The sequence below is a fragment of the Solanum dulcamara genome, chromosome 12 (genome assembly GCF_947179165.1).
Source record: "Solanum dulcamara chromosome 12, daSolDulc1.2, whole genome shotgun sequence".
Taxonomy (NCBI): Eukaryota; Viridiplantae; Streptophyta; class Magnoliopsida; order Solanales; family Solanaceae; genus Solanum; species Solanum dulcamara.
In genome coordinates this window covers 4632290-4649912 of record NC_077248.1, presented here as the reverse complement: position 1 = coordinate 4649912, position 17623 = coordinate 4632290, and the positions used below count along the sequence as shown (strand labels likewise).

Sequence of the window (17623 nt, the reverse complement as noted above, 5' to 3'; positions counted from 1 at the left end):
CAACATGAAGAATTTATCAATTTCTTGACTCAACAACATCAACATAACAAAAATTAAATTAATAGATGAAAAAGATTCATTTGGACATAAGCCTATCAAGAAACTCCATTTTTATGAACATTTAATCTCAAAGAAGATGTAGAGCACATGGGTGGATTCAACCCATGCTTTGAGTAGCCTTACATACCTTGGTGAAAACTTTGAAGGAACCTTGATGTTAGTTCTTCAATGGAAGGCTTGAATCCTTAGAATTTTTTAGGGCAATTCTTGTTGGAGATTGATTGAGAGAGAAGAGAATGGAGATTAGGGCTTTTTTAGAGAGGCACAAGACAGAAAAAAATGGTCCAAATCATCCCAAGCTAGTGTATATATAATTAGGGAAAATGTCCAATTTGCCCTTCCTAAAAAATCTGGAAAAATGGGCTAAAAACCCTCCTAATGCTATAGTGGCGCGTCGCGCCACTGCAGCGCCAAGCCAAAATGGGCTTAAAACCCTCCACACCTAACAGTGGCGCATCGTGCCAAGGACCAAACTACTGAGGCTGTTTTCTGGCGCGTCGCGCCAAGCCTAAATTTTTCTGAAATCTGGAAAATGGGCTTAAAAACCCTGCGGGCCTAATAGTGGCGCATCGCGCCAAGGACCAAACTACTGAGGCTTGTTCCTGGCCCTATAGTGGCACGTCGCGCCACTGCGGCGCCAAGCCCAGGTTTTCCGTAGTTATAGTCCAGGCTTGAAATTCCTACAGTACTAGTCCGTCGTAGGATAATCATAACTTTTGACTCCGAATTCCAAAAATTACAATCTTAGTGGCGTTGGAAAGAAGACTCAAAGACCTTTAATTTAATAGGTTATGGGCCACCCAGTTTGTTATATTCAAAAAGATAAGGTCGTTGGAAGTTGATCCCTATACGAACTCATTCGGAAACTTAGCCAAGACGAGTTCTTTGGATTTGACTCGATTTTAGGGATCCCTTATGACCTTAAATCACATCTAACACCATTCAATTACTTAGGAATTGATCATAACTCATGCATTCACTTTAAAATCATCGAGTACGATCCTACACGTACACGAAGAATGGTCCGAATCTTAGTAAAAAATTTTGGGGTGTTACACAAAGTGGGCGAGGTAGCTGAGAAGAGTTCCTATAAAAGGATCTCTTCAGCTCCTCAATTTATACACTCAAGATAGATAAAAATTTTTTTTTTAGAGAGCTATGAGGTATTCCATAGACTATAAGAAAATAGTCTGTGAAGAAAAAAATAGAATGTGAGCGATATTTTAGAGATCAAAAGAGTGTGTAGTAGTCATATTTGAGTATTGTACTTGGTACTATCCAGTGTAAAATTCCTTACTATAATGATATCAGTTGCTCTTCTTGACCCGTGATTTTTTTCTTATTTAAAAGGGTTTTCACGTAAATTTTTTGATGTCATTATTTTTCCATTTTATTTCTATTATTTTGATCATATATATTTTTGTGTTAGTCCGCATTTTTCCAACACATTCTACTGCAATATACAATTTTATGTGGAGATTAGTCAGTTTCTCCATTTTACCAACCAAATGTCACTCTCATTTATGAATAGTTTTCTCCTTGATTTACTAATTCAGATTCATACGCTATAAAATTTATTAACGAGAAAAAGTTTTCTATTTTAAAAAAAATGTCAATTTCAAGGCTTAATGCTGAAATGTTTAAAACGATAAAAATAATTTTTCATCCCAATATGATCCTCGATAATATAATCCTCGTAATTAATAATAAATCAAATATTATCATACACCTTTTCAACTGTTTCTAAATACCAAAGAAACTATAAAGTGCACTCTTTGTAATAACGAAGAATCAACGAATTGTTTATGTTGAGTCTTTGAAAACTGTCAAAAAATCTAAATATATGATAATATAATACAAAAAATGAGGGAAATTTTGACATCTTTAGAAGGAACTTCATTACGTGAATAAATACTTAAGGGGCTGATGTTGAAATAAACAATTCTTAAAATAGGACGAAATGTTTGGTTTTCAAAACTTAAGGACCCAAAACGACATTTACTCGGCTTTTACGTTCCCGGTTTCTCCCACATCGAGCACAAAGAGAACTTTACAGCACCATAAGAACCCTAGCGAAGTAATGGAGTTCGTCCCTTCGGGGACATCCGATAAAATTGGAACGATACAGAGAAGATTAGCATGGCCCCTGCGCAAGGATGACACGCACAAATCGAGAAATGGTCCAAATTTTTTTGCCGGTCGTCGGCGCTGATTCTCCGATCCATTTTTTGGACGGAGGCGGCGGTCTCTCGAGTTTAGTCGAGGTTCGTGACCTAATCAGAGTTTACTTCATCTGTTTATTTCATGTTTACCCAAATTTAGCCGACGGTGATAGGCATAATTATACGGTAGTGCTCCGGTCGAAAATTTATCTGCCGGTTGACGGCGGCGACGATCTCACGAGATTTTTCGAGTTTCGTAAACTACTCGGACTTTTGATCGTTTATATTATTATGCCCTAGTTTAATTTTTTTTAATCCTGATATTACTACTAATCTACTATTGTGAAAGTCACTCCTGAATCCTGAATTCACTCTCCACTCCATGAACTTTCATATTTCCTCTTTTTGAAGATAAGCAAATTTGAGGAGAAGTTGAAAGATCATTCTTTGTTTAGTAGATATCCTATAGTGGTTCTGTATTGCAAAAATAATAATGAATGCTTGAGTGAAAGATAATCCAAATAGTGCTGCTTAGGAAACAGGGTTGGAAAATTGTTATGATTGGTGCAATCTTTAAAGCCTCGATAAATTATGCACGTTAACTATGAATTTTTTTGGGAGAAAATAGTTGATATTCTGCAAAATATTTGATCTGTCATTCTAGATAATGATGAGATGAATGAACACGGAGGTATCTATTGGGCTGCCGTGGTGTTCCTACATTAATGTAAAACTCTGTGACATGATATTTGGTATTTGAGTGTCAATTGCATCATGTTTTAGTGTAAAACTCTGTGACATGATATTTTAGTGTGTTATTGGTGTTCATAGTGTGAATTATAATGATTTCAGCCTAATTGTGGTTTTCTATGTGTAGGAGGTATCCGGGCTAAAGTGAAATGAAAACATGCGAATGAGAGTGAAAAATGGTGAAGTTGGAGCAAAATTGTTAGTGTGTTGCAGGCCTTGCGTTGCAGACGCGAGGGAATTGTATTCTTTTTCATTGGAGAAATGGTAAGTTAATTTTATTGCTTCTGCACTGGGGATTATTTTATGCAAAATTGTACATATAGAGCAAAAACCAAAAGTATATCCTATCTGGCAATTGTTAATGAGGAAATTTGTTCCGGGATTGTCAGTTGTGATACTTTGTGTCATACTTATGTTTTTTTTTTTTGGTGGATTAAGTGTGGGATTATCTAGTACTGTGCTGTGTTGGTGGGAGTAGTCCAGTGAAATAGTCAGGTGTGAGGTGTGTGTAAGCTGGCCCTCAAATCATCGTCATTGAAAACAAAGCTAGCCAAAGGTGTATTACATCATAATAAGAGCAATCATGCTTGACTGCAAGGTATCACACATCCCTTTCCCGGGGATAAACTTATCGTATGAATGGGGGAACTCTAATCCGCTTTCAAGTCCGAATTCCACACACCAAAAATAATCCTAGAACTTCGACCATATTTCGTTCGACATTATGCAACCCCCAAATTAACAATCATGTTCAATATAGTTGCTTGTTTGCTATTCAGAATTGACAATTTTTTGTAGATTCATTCTACTATCTTTAATCTACATCATGAGCCGCTTTATGCAATGGATTTTCTCCATTCTTCTATACTTTTTAAGTTTAAGAAACTCGTCCAAATTGTTGTAAATTTGTTTATGATATTTTCTGTCTGCAATGAAGAAACTACAATACTAACTTGCAACTATTCTAAGTCAAGAAGTATCTATGTCCTAAGCTACTGTGCATAAATGTTAAGTAAGCCTTTTCTCATCCAGTAACTTTTGTGACATAAAAGCAAATTCCCCCCCCCCCCCCCTCCCCCTCCCCTTTCTTTGACAAAGAAATATTTCCTTGCTGCTAGAACATTGAAGGAGGAGTCGTCCTAAGGCAAAGATGAAAAAAGGGACTTCATTTTGCAGATTAAGTCTGGTGTAGGGTGAGCCACGTGCGAGCTAGAATCATGTCCCTTCCATTTTGGTGATCTCAGTCTTGATCGTGGGAGCACGTTACAATGACAACAATTCCAAGGTGATTTCACAAGTGGGTCCGAAAAGGGTGATGAGTACGTAGCCTTAGTGAAGATCGTGAGAGCACGTTGGATGATATAATTCTTTTTGTATAGTTTGGTCATATGCACAAACTTTCTCCATTTTTCATTCATAGTGTTACAGAGGCTTCATAAATAAACTTGTATAATATTTTTGTGGTTATGGGTACTCATATTTAATCTTTTATTTTTGTGCAGTAATTTCTGAGTTTTGAGAACATGATTTGGTAGAAACACATGATAATAGTTTGCTCTGATGCTTGGGGTTATAGTGATCCTTAAAGGCAAAAAAATATATGTTACATATAATTTTCTATTCAAGCCAAACAAATCAAATAGTAAAAAGATAACTAATTTCAGTATAATTAATCTCAACATAACTAGTCTTCAAACGAAACAGCCCTTTTATGTTTTCTGCCCAAGGTTTGTCCCTATTTTGAGATCCCATTAATCTGAATTTATGTTACGTATAGAAAAAATACTTCCATTAAATTTTTTTTTAATTTTTTTTTAGGACATGAACTAGAGAGCTCGAGTTAAGGAAGAACAAATCCTATTCATCCCAAGTTCCCAACACCAAATTTAGTGGTATTTCTCATAATTAATATTATATCTATGACAATATAGTACTTCCTTCATTTCAATTTATGTGGCATCTTTCGAATTTTGAAATTCAAACAAATCCCAATCGATTCGAATCAGTCAATCTAACAAACAAAGACTATAGTTCGCGATCAAGTTGTTCGCTTCTATAGCTGTTCGAAATTCCATTTTTCTCTGTAAAGTTGTTCAATTGATCCATCGAGTATAGGAGGGAGAAGGGGTATAAGTAGGGGCTTCTTGAATGGGATTTTCTGGATATCCCAGAAATAAGGCCTCCAACTCTATGTTATAGCCTTCATGCCCTCGATCTGACGGTTCTCATTCTCCCACTTGGCAAGCTGCTATTGTGAACAACAAAGTCAAGGATGCTTCCAGAAACCGTCTAGGTTCTTCCTAGGAAGATTCCTTCTTTCTTTTCTGTCCTATTTAGAGGATGATCCCTGGCCATCGCCCGTGGTGTTAGATCAGAAAGGTGACCACATCTAGTTTCAAGGTTGGCCTAACCTAACTTGATAATAGGCTTATAGAATTTTTTGACCTGAAATGCTGCGTAAAGTGTCTTTCTTGCTTGGTGATCAGTCAATGAAGTCATTCTGGATTCCTAACTCGTCTCATTCTGAGCCTTTGGGCAGTTTGACATTGGGTCAAATCTGTATTGACCACAATTTTTTCATAGATCTTTTAAATATTTTGAATTGTCAATTATTGTGACTTATAATATTTTTTATGTAGTTTACAAATATATAAATTTTATTTCAAAAAATTTGAAGATTCGATGCTCAAATTTCTGTTTAAACTTAAACTAATTGACTCTCAAAAAGCGAAAAGTGTTATATAAGTTGGGACGGAGGGAGTTAAATAAAAAAGAAGAAGGGGTAATTTGGTTAAGGAACTTCATTATGTGAATGAATACTTGAGGGAGCGTTGAAATAAACGCTCATAAAAAGGGGACGAAATGTTTGATTTTCAAAACTTAAGGACCCAAAACGACATTTAATCTACTGATATCTTCTTTTACGTTTCTCCCATCGAGCATGGAGACAACTTTACAGCGCAATAAGAACCCTAGCGAAGCAATGGACTTCGATGACACGAACAAATCGAGTAATGGTTCAAGTATTTTGACTGGTCGTCGGCGCTGATGCTCCGGTCCAAAATATTTTGTTTGTTTTGTCGGTAGGTGGCGGCGAGGGTTCGTAAGTTACTCGGAATTTCTTTCGTCTGTTTTATTTCCCGTTTCCTCTAATTTAGCTGACGGCGATAAGCATATTATTGCGCCTTAGTTTTTTTTTCCTTCTAACAATTCTGATATTTTTGTGAAATTCACTCATGTTACATCTGAAACATTTATCCATATGAGCAATTAAGTACTTTATTCCACTCTCATTAGATGTCCCTTTCTGTTTCTTCTTGAAGATAAATAAATTCTATGGAGAAGCTGAAAAGATCATTCTTTGTTTAGTTTTCACTGCAAAATATCCTTTTCCATATAGACCACAAGCTATAATTATGGCCCATCTCCAGTCTGGGATTTGAAGACCGATGGGGCACCGTTATCTTAACGTAGGTGCTAGCAAATGATTGAGGGATAATAGCGTGTGTGATTGGTCATAGTGGTGTGAGCAGTAGCGAAAATACAAATAAATAGGTGAAATATGAGTTCTAATACTTAGATTTTAGCTTTGTTGTAACAATTAATTGTTATAGCTCCATGGTCAAAGGTGATGAATATACATGTTGATTGCAGGTTGTGGAAGCAGCAGCTTCAACCAACGCCTCAAGGTGCACTTCTGTTTGTAAGAGTGCACAGTTAAATATATATATTTGTTCCTCAAAGTATATACACACACACACACACATATATATATATATATAATTTTTTTCGAAGTCAACGGGTGCACATGTACCCACACCTATACATATGGGTCCATCTCTGGTTGTCAATTGTGTGATACTTGTGTCATTCATTTGGTTTTTGGTGGATTAAGTGTGGGATTGCTCAATACCTATGTTGGCGGAAGGTAGCCGAGGTACGCCTAATTTGGTTGGGACACCATTGTCATTAAGAAAAGCTAGTCAGAGGTGTATTACATCATAAAAGAATTACAATAACAATTAGACTGTAAGGTATCCCACATTAACTTATCCTATGAACAGGGAACTTTAATCCGATTTCAAGTCCAAATTCTACACTCCAAAAATAATCCAAGCACTTGTATTTTTTGTCCTCCATTATGAAACTGCCTATCTGCTATCCAAATGATCATGTTGAATACAGTTGCTTGTTTGATATTCAGAATCGAAAATTGTTTGTAGATTTGTTCTACTATCTTTAATACATTGAGACGCTTTTTGTGCAATATTTTTTGTTCTGTTATATACTTATGATTACCATTGGAATGTCTAAATTGCTGTATCATATGGCTTATGTTATTTCAGGATCAAACAAAATGGATTAGTTTCTATTTACCTTCCCGGCACAATCCCCATCCTTAATGATTTCATCTGACATAAACATGGTTTAACTATGATTCTCCTAATTCTTAAATTGTCTCTTTACCAAGTGAAGTGAATAGGAGAAGACTTCTTTTATTTCCATCTCTTGTTTTGCATAATACCTAATTGAATTGTTTAATGTGAAACGCACATTATGTTTGCTTTCAGACTTAAATGATATTTGTGTTTTTCTTGGCAGATTCACAGTGGATACCTCTGGATCTAGAGGTGTCCATATGCTCAGGTGCCTCTGCAAATGTGAATACTGAGGCCTGAGGGTGTTGCTTCCATTCTTAATAGACTAATATTGAAGACAAATTTGGATCTAAGCATGCTTACATTGGCTGGAGACTCTATTTACAATCATTTTGGGTCGGTTTTCTGGTTATGTGCCTTTGGTATATCATCACTCTCTGTTGGTGGTGACTCCGCCGTGGGAAGAGCCACTTCCTTCTTGCTTGATAGGGGGAGGGGGTTTGGATGTAGAACAACAATCTTATGGTTATGAATGTTTTGTGGAAGATTAGAATTATGGCAACTGATGTATGGGTTGATAATTTGTAGGACAATAGCATAATAGTAATTTGTGGTTACGAGTATTCACATTGGTTCATCGTGCTATGTCCTATCGTTGGTTGGGCTTTTTTGCGAATGTATCAACCTTTTTATTTATTTTCTTTATAGTATTATTATTGGGTTTTATCTTATTTATTTTTATTCATAAAGAAAGACATTGGTATATTCAAATTATTAGGAATAGTTTTTTCTAATGATAGAATTAAGCATAGACTCATTCGCTTGTAAGAAATTGGAACCAACTACCCCATTGTGTATTGTACTAGTCGAGTATAGACGCTTTACCATGATTAACTAATAAAAAGTCTGGGGACTAGAACTCTAGAAGTGGTCTTAATAGACGAAAGAAAAACAAAAATTACATTTTTATTATGATTTTAGAGAACAATTACTTCAATATATTTTTATCTCCTGAAAACGACACATTTTATTTTAAGAGAGTCGAGGTTGATTGATTGTCAGTCAAGATGAGTATCGAACGTTTATCTTTATGTTCTTTTGTCTATTAAAAAAAAATGTGGTAAGAGAAGGAACTGAGGAAGTAACCAAATTATTCCGGGCAACAAGTACTAATTTAGAAAATCTAAAGGTGCATTCATGCAAAATTCAAAAGATAAATGGCAAGTGGTGATGAAGTGGAAATATCTAACTTCCTTTGAGAGTGTGCTCGATGAATTAATCTCCTGTTATATTTGGAATTTATAGAAGGAATCAATCACAGAAATTCGCTAGATTGTAAGTTTATTTTCTATTTCTGCCAAAGATTATTTTAAATTAACAGCCTAAAACACTGCAACATAAAGATGTTTCTGGTTTCACCTTCTTCCTTTTTTGCTCCTCCATCCACAAGCAGAATCAGACCTTCGCCGATCAAATCCATGGCAGTTAACAGAAGCAGCACCGCTCCTCCGCAGCGGAGAAACGGCATGTCAGCTCTCGAAGCTAGAATCTCCCTCGTCATAGCTCTCGCCTCCCAAACCTCTTCTCTTTCTCAGAAACGTAAGTTTTCCTTCCAATTCCTGATTCCTCAATTAATCATATTTTTAGTCCTCGAGCTAGATTTGGAATGAGAACGATGTTGAATGATTGATTGATTGTTATATTGTTGGCAGTTCTGACGGAATTGGCCAGTGAAACCGCGAAGTACGTGTTTCCGAAGAGGATATTTGAAAGTCGGAATTTAGAGGAAGCTTTGATGTCTGGTATTCTTTTTTAAAATATTTATGATTGTTATATTCTCTTTTTTTCAATGATAATGCCCGACAACTCCGGTACATGTAACTCCTACACTGTCATCTTCTTGAAGTGCCGGATCTAGAGACAGTGAAATTCAAGGTTTTGAAACGCAGTGATCAGTATGAGATAAGAGAAGTCGAGGTATATGTGCTGTGACTAATTTCTATTCATACTCTTTTTTCCAGTAGCATCGAGAGAGTATATGCATCCGTTCTGCAAGTTTATCACAGTATTGGTTCTAGATGAAAGAGAAGCAATATTTGACTAACAAAAATAGTTTGAAAACTTTCATTAAAAATATGTGGAAGATAGAGAGGAAATTTGTGATGAGGAAACCTTTAGAATACTACTTACCATAGATACATGTATTAGGCCAGATACATTGTTTATTAAATTTGTTTGCACCAGCTGCTACATGTTCTCTCACACAGAATCTTTAGTCAGTATTTCTTGATATATGGTGATTATAGTGAGTTCTCTCAAAGTGATCTATGGTTCTAAATACTAATACGAGAAAGCATTAGTTGGTGAAAATTACTAGGTCATGTCAATAGATACAAGGGAGGCATTTTGCAGATTTTGGTATAAAATTGATTCTGAGTCTTTTCTTGAAGAAATGGGCATTTGTTCATACATGTCAGTAACCTTATTGTGGTCATAAAAACAAGCATTAAAGGATTTCAAATAGCTGAAATGCACAATCCACATGGAACGAGGAGAGTAATGTTGTTTAATCATACTGGAGAACGGCAGTTATAGTGAAGAGTCAGCATGTCTATCATGAGAGAGATTTGGTATCCAAAATTATTCTAAAACAGTAAGAAATTGACTGAAACAGACTAACGATCACAACTCAGCAGTTTCCTCAATTTTGAGTAACATGTTTGTGACACTGACTCAGCATTAAGACATGATTAGAAAAGCAGAGTTGACAGTTTCTTGAAATAAGATTATTATGTTCTAACTTTTGGTTTGATCACCTAGAATTAAGCATGTCATAAGCTCTCTCCATTCGTATTGAAGCCATGAATCCTTTGTTTGAAAGTCATTGACATTAAATTTTGGCAAATAGTCCTTTGCATTTAACCTGAATTCTGGATCATCAGTCACTGTGTTATCATATATTTCTTCTTAATAGCATTAATCTACAATATTATAGACATGCTGTATTATTAGAACTTTACTCACCGACATCTCTTTATGCTGTCATCTTGATCAAAATTTTTTCCTAATTATCCTTTTAACCATCTTTCTTTTTCATTATAATTTTGTTCATTTATCTAAAGTAGTATTGTGACTTTAAACAGCCTTACTTTGTTGCCGAGGCTACAATGCCTGGGAAGTCTGGGTTTGACTTTAATGGTGCATCTCAATCCTTCAACACATTGGCAGAGTACTTGTTTGGTAAGGTAGTTGAAGGTACTTATAGAGTCAACCTTAGATCGCCTCAAACCACATTGTAATGGTGGCCTTCTTTGTCTCTGTTCTGTTTCTTGGTGACTTCCAGAACACGAAGAAGGAGAGTATGGCAATGACGACACCCGTAATCACTCGTAGAACTCAATCTGATGGGGAGAAAATGGAAATGACTACTCCAGTGATAACTAAAAAGGTAAAACTCTTCTACTGGTCATTGCTTTTTTTTCGTTTTAGACGGCTTGATTACTCTATGTTGCATGCTTTTTGCTCGACTCTTTTCTGTGCAGTACCTTTGGAGACATATTGTGTTTTTCTCGGGGAATTGGAGATACTCTGGAAGAGGGACTACTAACATGGATGCTGATGCATGGTGTTACTAAAAGTAATAAAGTGATAAAATAATGGGGTTGAGTCACTACATAACTTGAGAAATGATAAATGAAGAACTACTCTAATAAAGACCTCGTGTCGCCAAATGGAAACACTGACTTTTACTGATTCTATTGGGGAAAAAAAACATCATCTAGTCACCTAATTCACAAAGAGAAACACATTTACGTTCTTGATGTGGATTTGATAAAAGCCGAAATGAGGTGCCTCGAGCACCCCCATTTAGAAAGACGGCTAGGCTCTGCTGGATGCTTCTGATCTATAGAACACAAAGAAGAGGAAATAAAATTATGTATGATGAGCTTGAGTAAATTATTTATACTGACTCTCTTGTATCATGATCAATCTAGCCACTTGAGGATCTTTCAATTGTTTGCTAGGCATATATGCCAGATCAGGTACATATGAAATGTAAACATTGTGGTTGCTTATTGTTTGAACCTGTAGTATTCTCAGAGGGTACTAGTGCAAATCCATATCTGGGAGAACGGGAAACTATTAGATGGTACTATTGCAAATCCATATTCTCAAAAACAGCATTCGTCCATTCTAGAAAAGAAGAAGTTGCTTTTAACTGATGTCTGATCCTATGTTTTAGTGATTAACCCTCCCACGTCCCACCCCATCGTCACCCAAAATGAAAAAAAGATGAATATTGTGTATATAGTTGTTATATTTATTTCCTGCTCTCGTATTTTCACAAAAAACTACACCTACTGGAATCTCATTAAGAATTTCATTAGGTGGAAGATCAGGAAAAGTGGAGGATGTCCTTCGTCATGCCCTCCAAGTATGGTTCGGACTTGCCACTACCAAAGGATTCCTCTGTAACTATCAAAGAGGTGCCTAGGAAAACTGTCGCCGTTGTTGCTTTTTCAGGTTTGTAACTTCATATTTAGCATGTCAATATAATGTTCAAGATGGAATTTTAAGTTTTCTTTGAAATTCAACATCTGAGTAGTCAGAAAGCTGGGATCTGTGTCATTGGTTTATAGATGTAGATCTTGTTAAAGTTACTTAGTACTTTTATTGATCGATTCACTTGTTATGATATGGGAGAAACTTGTACATAGTTGTACTTCTGTTTGTTTCTTTAATGTCCTATAAGCCTGCTGTGACGAATGGTGGTGTTCAATTCAGAGTTCAAAAGAGAAAACATTTAGGAATTCTGTTTTTCAAGTTTTGTATCCTTACTTACAGCCTTCTATTCCGATGAAGGTTTTGTGAATGACGAAGAAGTTAAAGGACGAGAATCAAGACTTCGAGCTGCACTAAAGCGAGATGCAGAGTTTCAGGTAAAAGATGGTGCCTTGATAGAAGTCGCACAGGTATATTTGCAGAACTATTTCAATTATACTTATAATATATCCTGGAGAAAAGATTTTGACCTAGTGTAACTAAAGTAACTTACTAGCTGTGTATTTGTTATACTTCTGCTTGCAGTATAATCCACCATTTACTCTTCCTTTCACACGTCGGAATGAGATTAGCCTGGAAGTTGAAAGGAAACAGGAATAGATAGTCAATGTGCAGTATATTGCATATAAATCCGTTCACTAATGTATAGAACCAGAGAAGCAAAACTTCGCCAGTATTCATTCAAGACATATATTGTGTGTGTATGTATATAATATTGTATTAATATACTCCTTGTATATATACATTTCAGGCGATTGCTTGACCTTTTGGTCACTAGGTTATGTATATGCACAGCAATGTACAGGTCTTATATTGCTCCTACTCTGAAAATAATAAGACACTTTAGTCTTTTTTACTATTCGTGTTCCTCCATTTGATTCTGTATTATTAGGCATATCTTGGGTAATATTTATTCATTTACCAGAAGCTTATCTATATTTGAATTTTAGATAATATGATTACCTATAATACTATGGTCGGGTGTGTATTGGATCATCCAAAAAAGTTGTGCAATTTTGAAGGACCAGTACAGAAGCAAAAGGAGCAAGCACATGCGGGGTTTATAGTAATCATAACTTTTTCAAAACAGAAGAGTTGTGATGACTCCTTGTATTGACTGTTCACTTCTAACATACAATTTTTTCTTTAAAAAAAGATAATTTATTATCAGTGGACACTTTTCATATCACACTGAAATCACGTTTTTATTGTTATATGTACAAGGGAGGTTTTTTTATAAAATGAATTTTGGCCTTTAGATGGTGAAGCCATTACTAGTAGCTCTCCATTATGATGTAAGAAAGCTGCCTAGTAACAGTTAATCCATTAATTTTCTGTCCATATTTATCAATTAGTATTAGGTACCCTAACAATTTGGTCTAGTAAATCGAAAAAAGAGCAGGAGAACGCATAATAATTATTAGCTACCAAACTAAAGGGTGAAATTTCCACTCGTTATCCTTTTTTGTGATAATTACTTAGTAAATGATTTTCATAAATCAAAAATTTTATGAAAAAATATTACTCAACAATTTAAAATTTTGTAAGTTAACTGGTAAGTTTGTAATGTTTTGTAGGTTGATATAATGAGCAAACCTTTACGCAAATGTTACTTTATTAGTGCTGAGGTCAGTCACACAGACAGTTGTAGTTTTTCTCTGTTTTCTCAGTAACTTATTCCATTCACACTTGCTTTGTGTTAACAATCCTTTGGACGAAGAATTATATAAATTATATTGTATATTCAAAATTTAATTTATATTTTAATATATATATATATATATATATATATATATATATATATAAATTTGAATCCTTTAATTTTTTTCACTGATTTACTTTTTATATTTTAATTTTTAAACAAAAATTCTTACTTTACCGATGAGGATATTCCATTCCATTCTTTAATGATTCTAGTACCAAATAATTGGTGACTAGCTTTAATATGATCCGATTTGTATACAAGTAATTAAATCGTCACGAAGTAGCAATATCGTGCATACATATTAATCTATTTCTACAGTTTGATAGCCTTTATTTAACAAATTAGAAAGCTGATATGATGAAGATTGACAACCAAATTTGTAAAGTTTTCCATGCAATTATCACAAAATATTTTTATGACAATAAATATCGTGGATAAAAAAATAATCTATTATCACAAAATGTCTCTTTTATTATTTAGCGTAAGAAAAGAAGCCCAATCAATTCCTGCCCTCTATTAGAAGAAAAGAAAACCTTTTTTCTTGGTACCTCCCATGATTTTTGTGTCTTACTAAAGTTATTTTACAATATGGGAAACTAAAATCCAAAGACTAATGAATAAGCTAGCTAGCTAGTCTAATTCATGTATACTTATCTAGAGATGGCTTCCATCCTATACAATCATTAATTTCACTAATAGAGCTTTGTTCTTTTTGAAGAGGACATTGAACAACCATGTTGCCATCTTGAACTCTTAATTCTCCTTCACTTAATAGAAAAGCTTGTAACTCTTGCTTAGTGATAACAACCTTAATTCTTACAACCTCTGATGATGAATAACTTTTGCCACTACTTTCCATAACTATTACTTCATCAGCAAACTTCACCTTCTTTTTGACATGTTTTATTTGTGGCTCTTGTAGAAGAGGTGACACTTCATGAATCTTCATGGGAGCTTTATATTCAAGGACCTTCTTCTTATCATTTTGCAAAAGTACTATGCAATTTCCCATTGTTGTTTTGCTATATGTTGTGTTGTTGCTAAGGAATTATAGGGACTTGAGGAGTTGAGGTACAAGTTGAGTTTTTGAGTAAGCTTGTTTTGAGCACACACTACTCCTTTTATAAGGGGAAAAAAAAAGATATGTTAGAAAGCTAGGCCTACCAGGATTTCTTAGTGTTATGTCTGATTTGATTAGGCACAAAATTTAAGATTATTTTTTTAAAAAAATTATAATTTAAAATAAGTTATGATTATTTGTGCGACTATAAATTCAGTATCCCATAAAGAAAAGTATAAAGTTTGTTTTTAAATATGAAAATATATCATTCTTTTTAAAATAACGAAAAATATCTCACATAAAATGAGGTATAGAAAATGTATAGTATTGACATTATATTATCATGTATTTTAACATATTGTAACAGATAACCTGTCTAGGTTACTAATCTTAATTTTTATGAACAATTATATATATATATATGTAGTTATCTTTTGAAGTGTTTTTTTTTTGTTGTTATTTTTACATTGAAATTAAATTTTAGTGGAAAGCATATTAGCACTTTGGACCCCACCTTGTTGATTTTTGTTGTTGTGCAATTGAGTCGTCATGATTTCTCTTAGATTTTCTGATATACAATCCACTATAACTGAGAGATGTAGGCCTGCTTAGTTTTTTTTTTCTTTGACCAAGACACCAAGTAAGCATAAACGTGTTACTATACAAATACTTGTAATTAATGATAAAATTAATGATTATCAGAAAACAACTAAAGTAAAGAAGATTAATACAGCTGATTTATTTGCAATTTAGTAGTAAGTTTTTTTCCTGTTGTAAAAATTATAGGTTTTTCCTGTTGAGATAAATGTCCGCTCAGGTTATGTGGCAAAATCCTCACCAGACACTATTTTTAAAGTGGATGGTCAATAATGGTGAGTTGAGAATTATAAAATTTTAAGTTTAAATAATTGTTTTTTATTTGTTTTAATCTTAGTTGATAGAAATAAATACGTGATACTTGTTGTTGGTGAGAACTGAGAAGTGATAAATATTCCATAAAATTAATTAAAATACGCACAAATTAATTCTAACACCATGATTATAAAAAATAAAAATAGGACCACTAACGCAAAAATTAAGTGATTTTGACAAAAATGCACCAGAAATAATAGTGGTATTCTCATTTTGGACTCCTCTTTTTAATTTAGTGCACTTTGTTTCTTTTTGGCAGCAATATGCCTTTATGACTATGATTTTCTTAACGAGGTCGGTTTGGGCATCCAAAACCATCATTGCATTTCTAGTTACTTTTACAACTTTTTCCTTAATAATATTATTATTTTGTATGAGTGAAATTAATAGCTTTGAGAAGATTAATATTATTGTAATTCATGTTTATTTTTCTCTTTCGTACGTTCTTTTTATACCTTGATTCGTTATATATTTTATTTGAATCAAAAGTTTATTTAAAATAATTGGTATATCTTTACAAAGTTATAAGAATAAGATTATATTGCACGTGCATCATTTTTTCGAACCCCATATTTAAACTTATATTGAATATACTATTATTATCGGTATCTTATTTATACCTTATATTATGAAAAGCTAAAGGAAGAAGGGGAAGAATTAGAAGAATAGAATTTGACAAATTATAAAGTGTTTTTTGGTTTTCCATCCGGTGTTCGAAGTCCGTGGAGCTTCGATTAAATTTGAATTGCACACTGCAGGGTCTATTCAGGGGTGGATTGCGCTCCCAATAAGATTTTTTTCATACCCAAAACTCTAATCTAAGATCTCTGATTAAAGGTGAAACAGTCTCACCACTACACCAAACTCATATAGATGACAAATTATAAAGTTAGTGACAAAAAATGGTCATGATATTTTTCATCAGGACAAGTGTAGGGTCAGATGGTTCTTCTTCTTTTTGGTTAGCCCTCAACCAGGAATCATCATATAAATTTGTAGCAACTTTGTAATTTTCCACCCTCGATCTTAGACTATTTGATCAGTCTTCAGGATCTAAGATCCTTGTGCCATTTCACATTTCATGTCAAAAGTGTCATTTATATTAAATTAAGTTAATACTGATAGTTTTAATTTAAGTGTTTTAGTTTGATCGAATATAAAATTTAGAAAATTAATGGAGATTTTTGAATTTTATGATTTTAAATTAAAGATATGTATAGTTTATTAAGTTTTGTGATCTTAAACTAGTCATACAGGATATTAAATTAAAAAACTTACTAAATATAAAAAAAACTTTTTTTTTGGGATAAATCAAAAAAAAAGTACGACACTTAAATAGAGACTGAGGGAGGAAAAATTTGAGAGGGCCTATACTTCAACAATTTAGGGGGACAACATATAGATGCATATAATTTTTAACTGAGGAATTGCAGACACCATGGTCTTTTTCGAAGATTGGAGGGGCATGTATGGCCCTCTTGTTTCCCTTAGTCATATGTACTTTGTAAACTAACTTAACCACTAATTAAAATGAGATTTTAACTTTAGAAGCTTCAAGATATGAACTCATATTCATTGTTCAAAGAAAAGGGGAAAGTTATATATTTGGTCGGGGATATATATTATATATAAAATATACGATAATAACAACAATCCAGTGAAATTCCACAACGTGGGATATGGAGAGGGTAAAGTGTACGCAGACCTTACTCCTACCAAGGTAGGACGACTATTTTCGAGAGACCCTCGGCTCAAAAAAAGCATAAAATGAGGTCAGATAAGGCTAAGAAGTTGAAAGCGTTATGGGAAAGCAAATAACGAATAACGCAAATAACGAAAGCGACATAGATAAAATAGAGTAATCAAAGTATAGAAAATAATAAAAATAATAATAACAGAAGTCAGAGCACAAGAAATTATAGTGCGCTAATGCACCTACTAATACGGAAGAATAACGAGACTATATACTAGCCTTCTACCCTAATATGGGTCCTCCACACCCTCCTATCTAATGTCATGTCCTCGGTAAGCT

The 17623-nt window shown here is 34.0% G+C and overlaps 1 protein-coding gene, 1 long non-coding RNA gene and 1 other non-coding gene across 3 annotated transcripts; all 3 read left to right on the top strand.

Annotated features, from left to right (window-relative positions):
* The first annotated feature begins 2038 nt into the window (after nt 1–2038).
* On the top strand, nt 2039–8082 carry LOC129876052 (uncharacterized). The gene is made up of 4 exons (XR_008763285.1): nt 2039–2324; nt 3100–3236; nt 6627–6661; nt 7575–8082. It is a non-coding gene; the product is annotated as an uncharacterized LOC129876052 (long non-coding RNA).
* On the top strand, nt 2150–2252 carry LOC129877975 (U6 spliceosomal RNA). Its single transcript, XR_008763683.1, has one exon. It is a non-coding gene; the product is annotated as a U6 spliceosomal RNA (small nuclear RNA).
* A 625-nt stretch (nt 8083–8707) lies between the features above and the next one.
* On the top strand, nt 8708–12770 carry LOC129876051 (heme-binding-like protein At3g10130, chloroplastic). Its single transcript, XM_055951342.1, has 8 exons — nt 8708–8950; nt 9064–9153; nt 9258–9328; nt 10495–10596; nt 10695–10799; nt 11740–11875; nt 12215–12324; nt 12440–12770. Exons 1-8 carry the CDS (start codon nt 8755–8757, stop codon nt 12512–12514), a joined length of 885 nt encoding a protein of 294 aa, XP_055807317.1. The 5' UTR covers nt 8708–8754; the 3' UTR covers nt 12515–12770.
* Nucleotides 12771–17623: the final 4853 nt, after the last annotated feature.

Excerpts from the sequence above, each read along its gene's own strand:
- LOC129876051 (XM_055951342.1), top strand. The coding sequence starts at position 8,755 with ATGTTTCTGGTTTCACCTTCTTCCTTTTTTGCTCCTCCATCCACAAGC. Across the intron at positions 10,597-10,694 it reads CAGAGTACTTGTTTGGTAAG|AACACGAAGAAGGAGAGTAT; the intron begins GTAGTTGAAGGT and ends GGTGACTTCCAG. Across the intron at positions 11,876-12,214 it reads CGCCGTTGTTGCTTTTTCAG|GTTTTGTGAATGACGAAGAA; the intron begins GTTTGTAACTTC and ends ATTCCGATGAAG.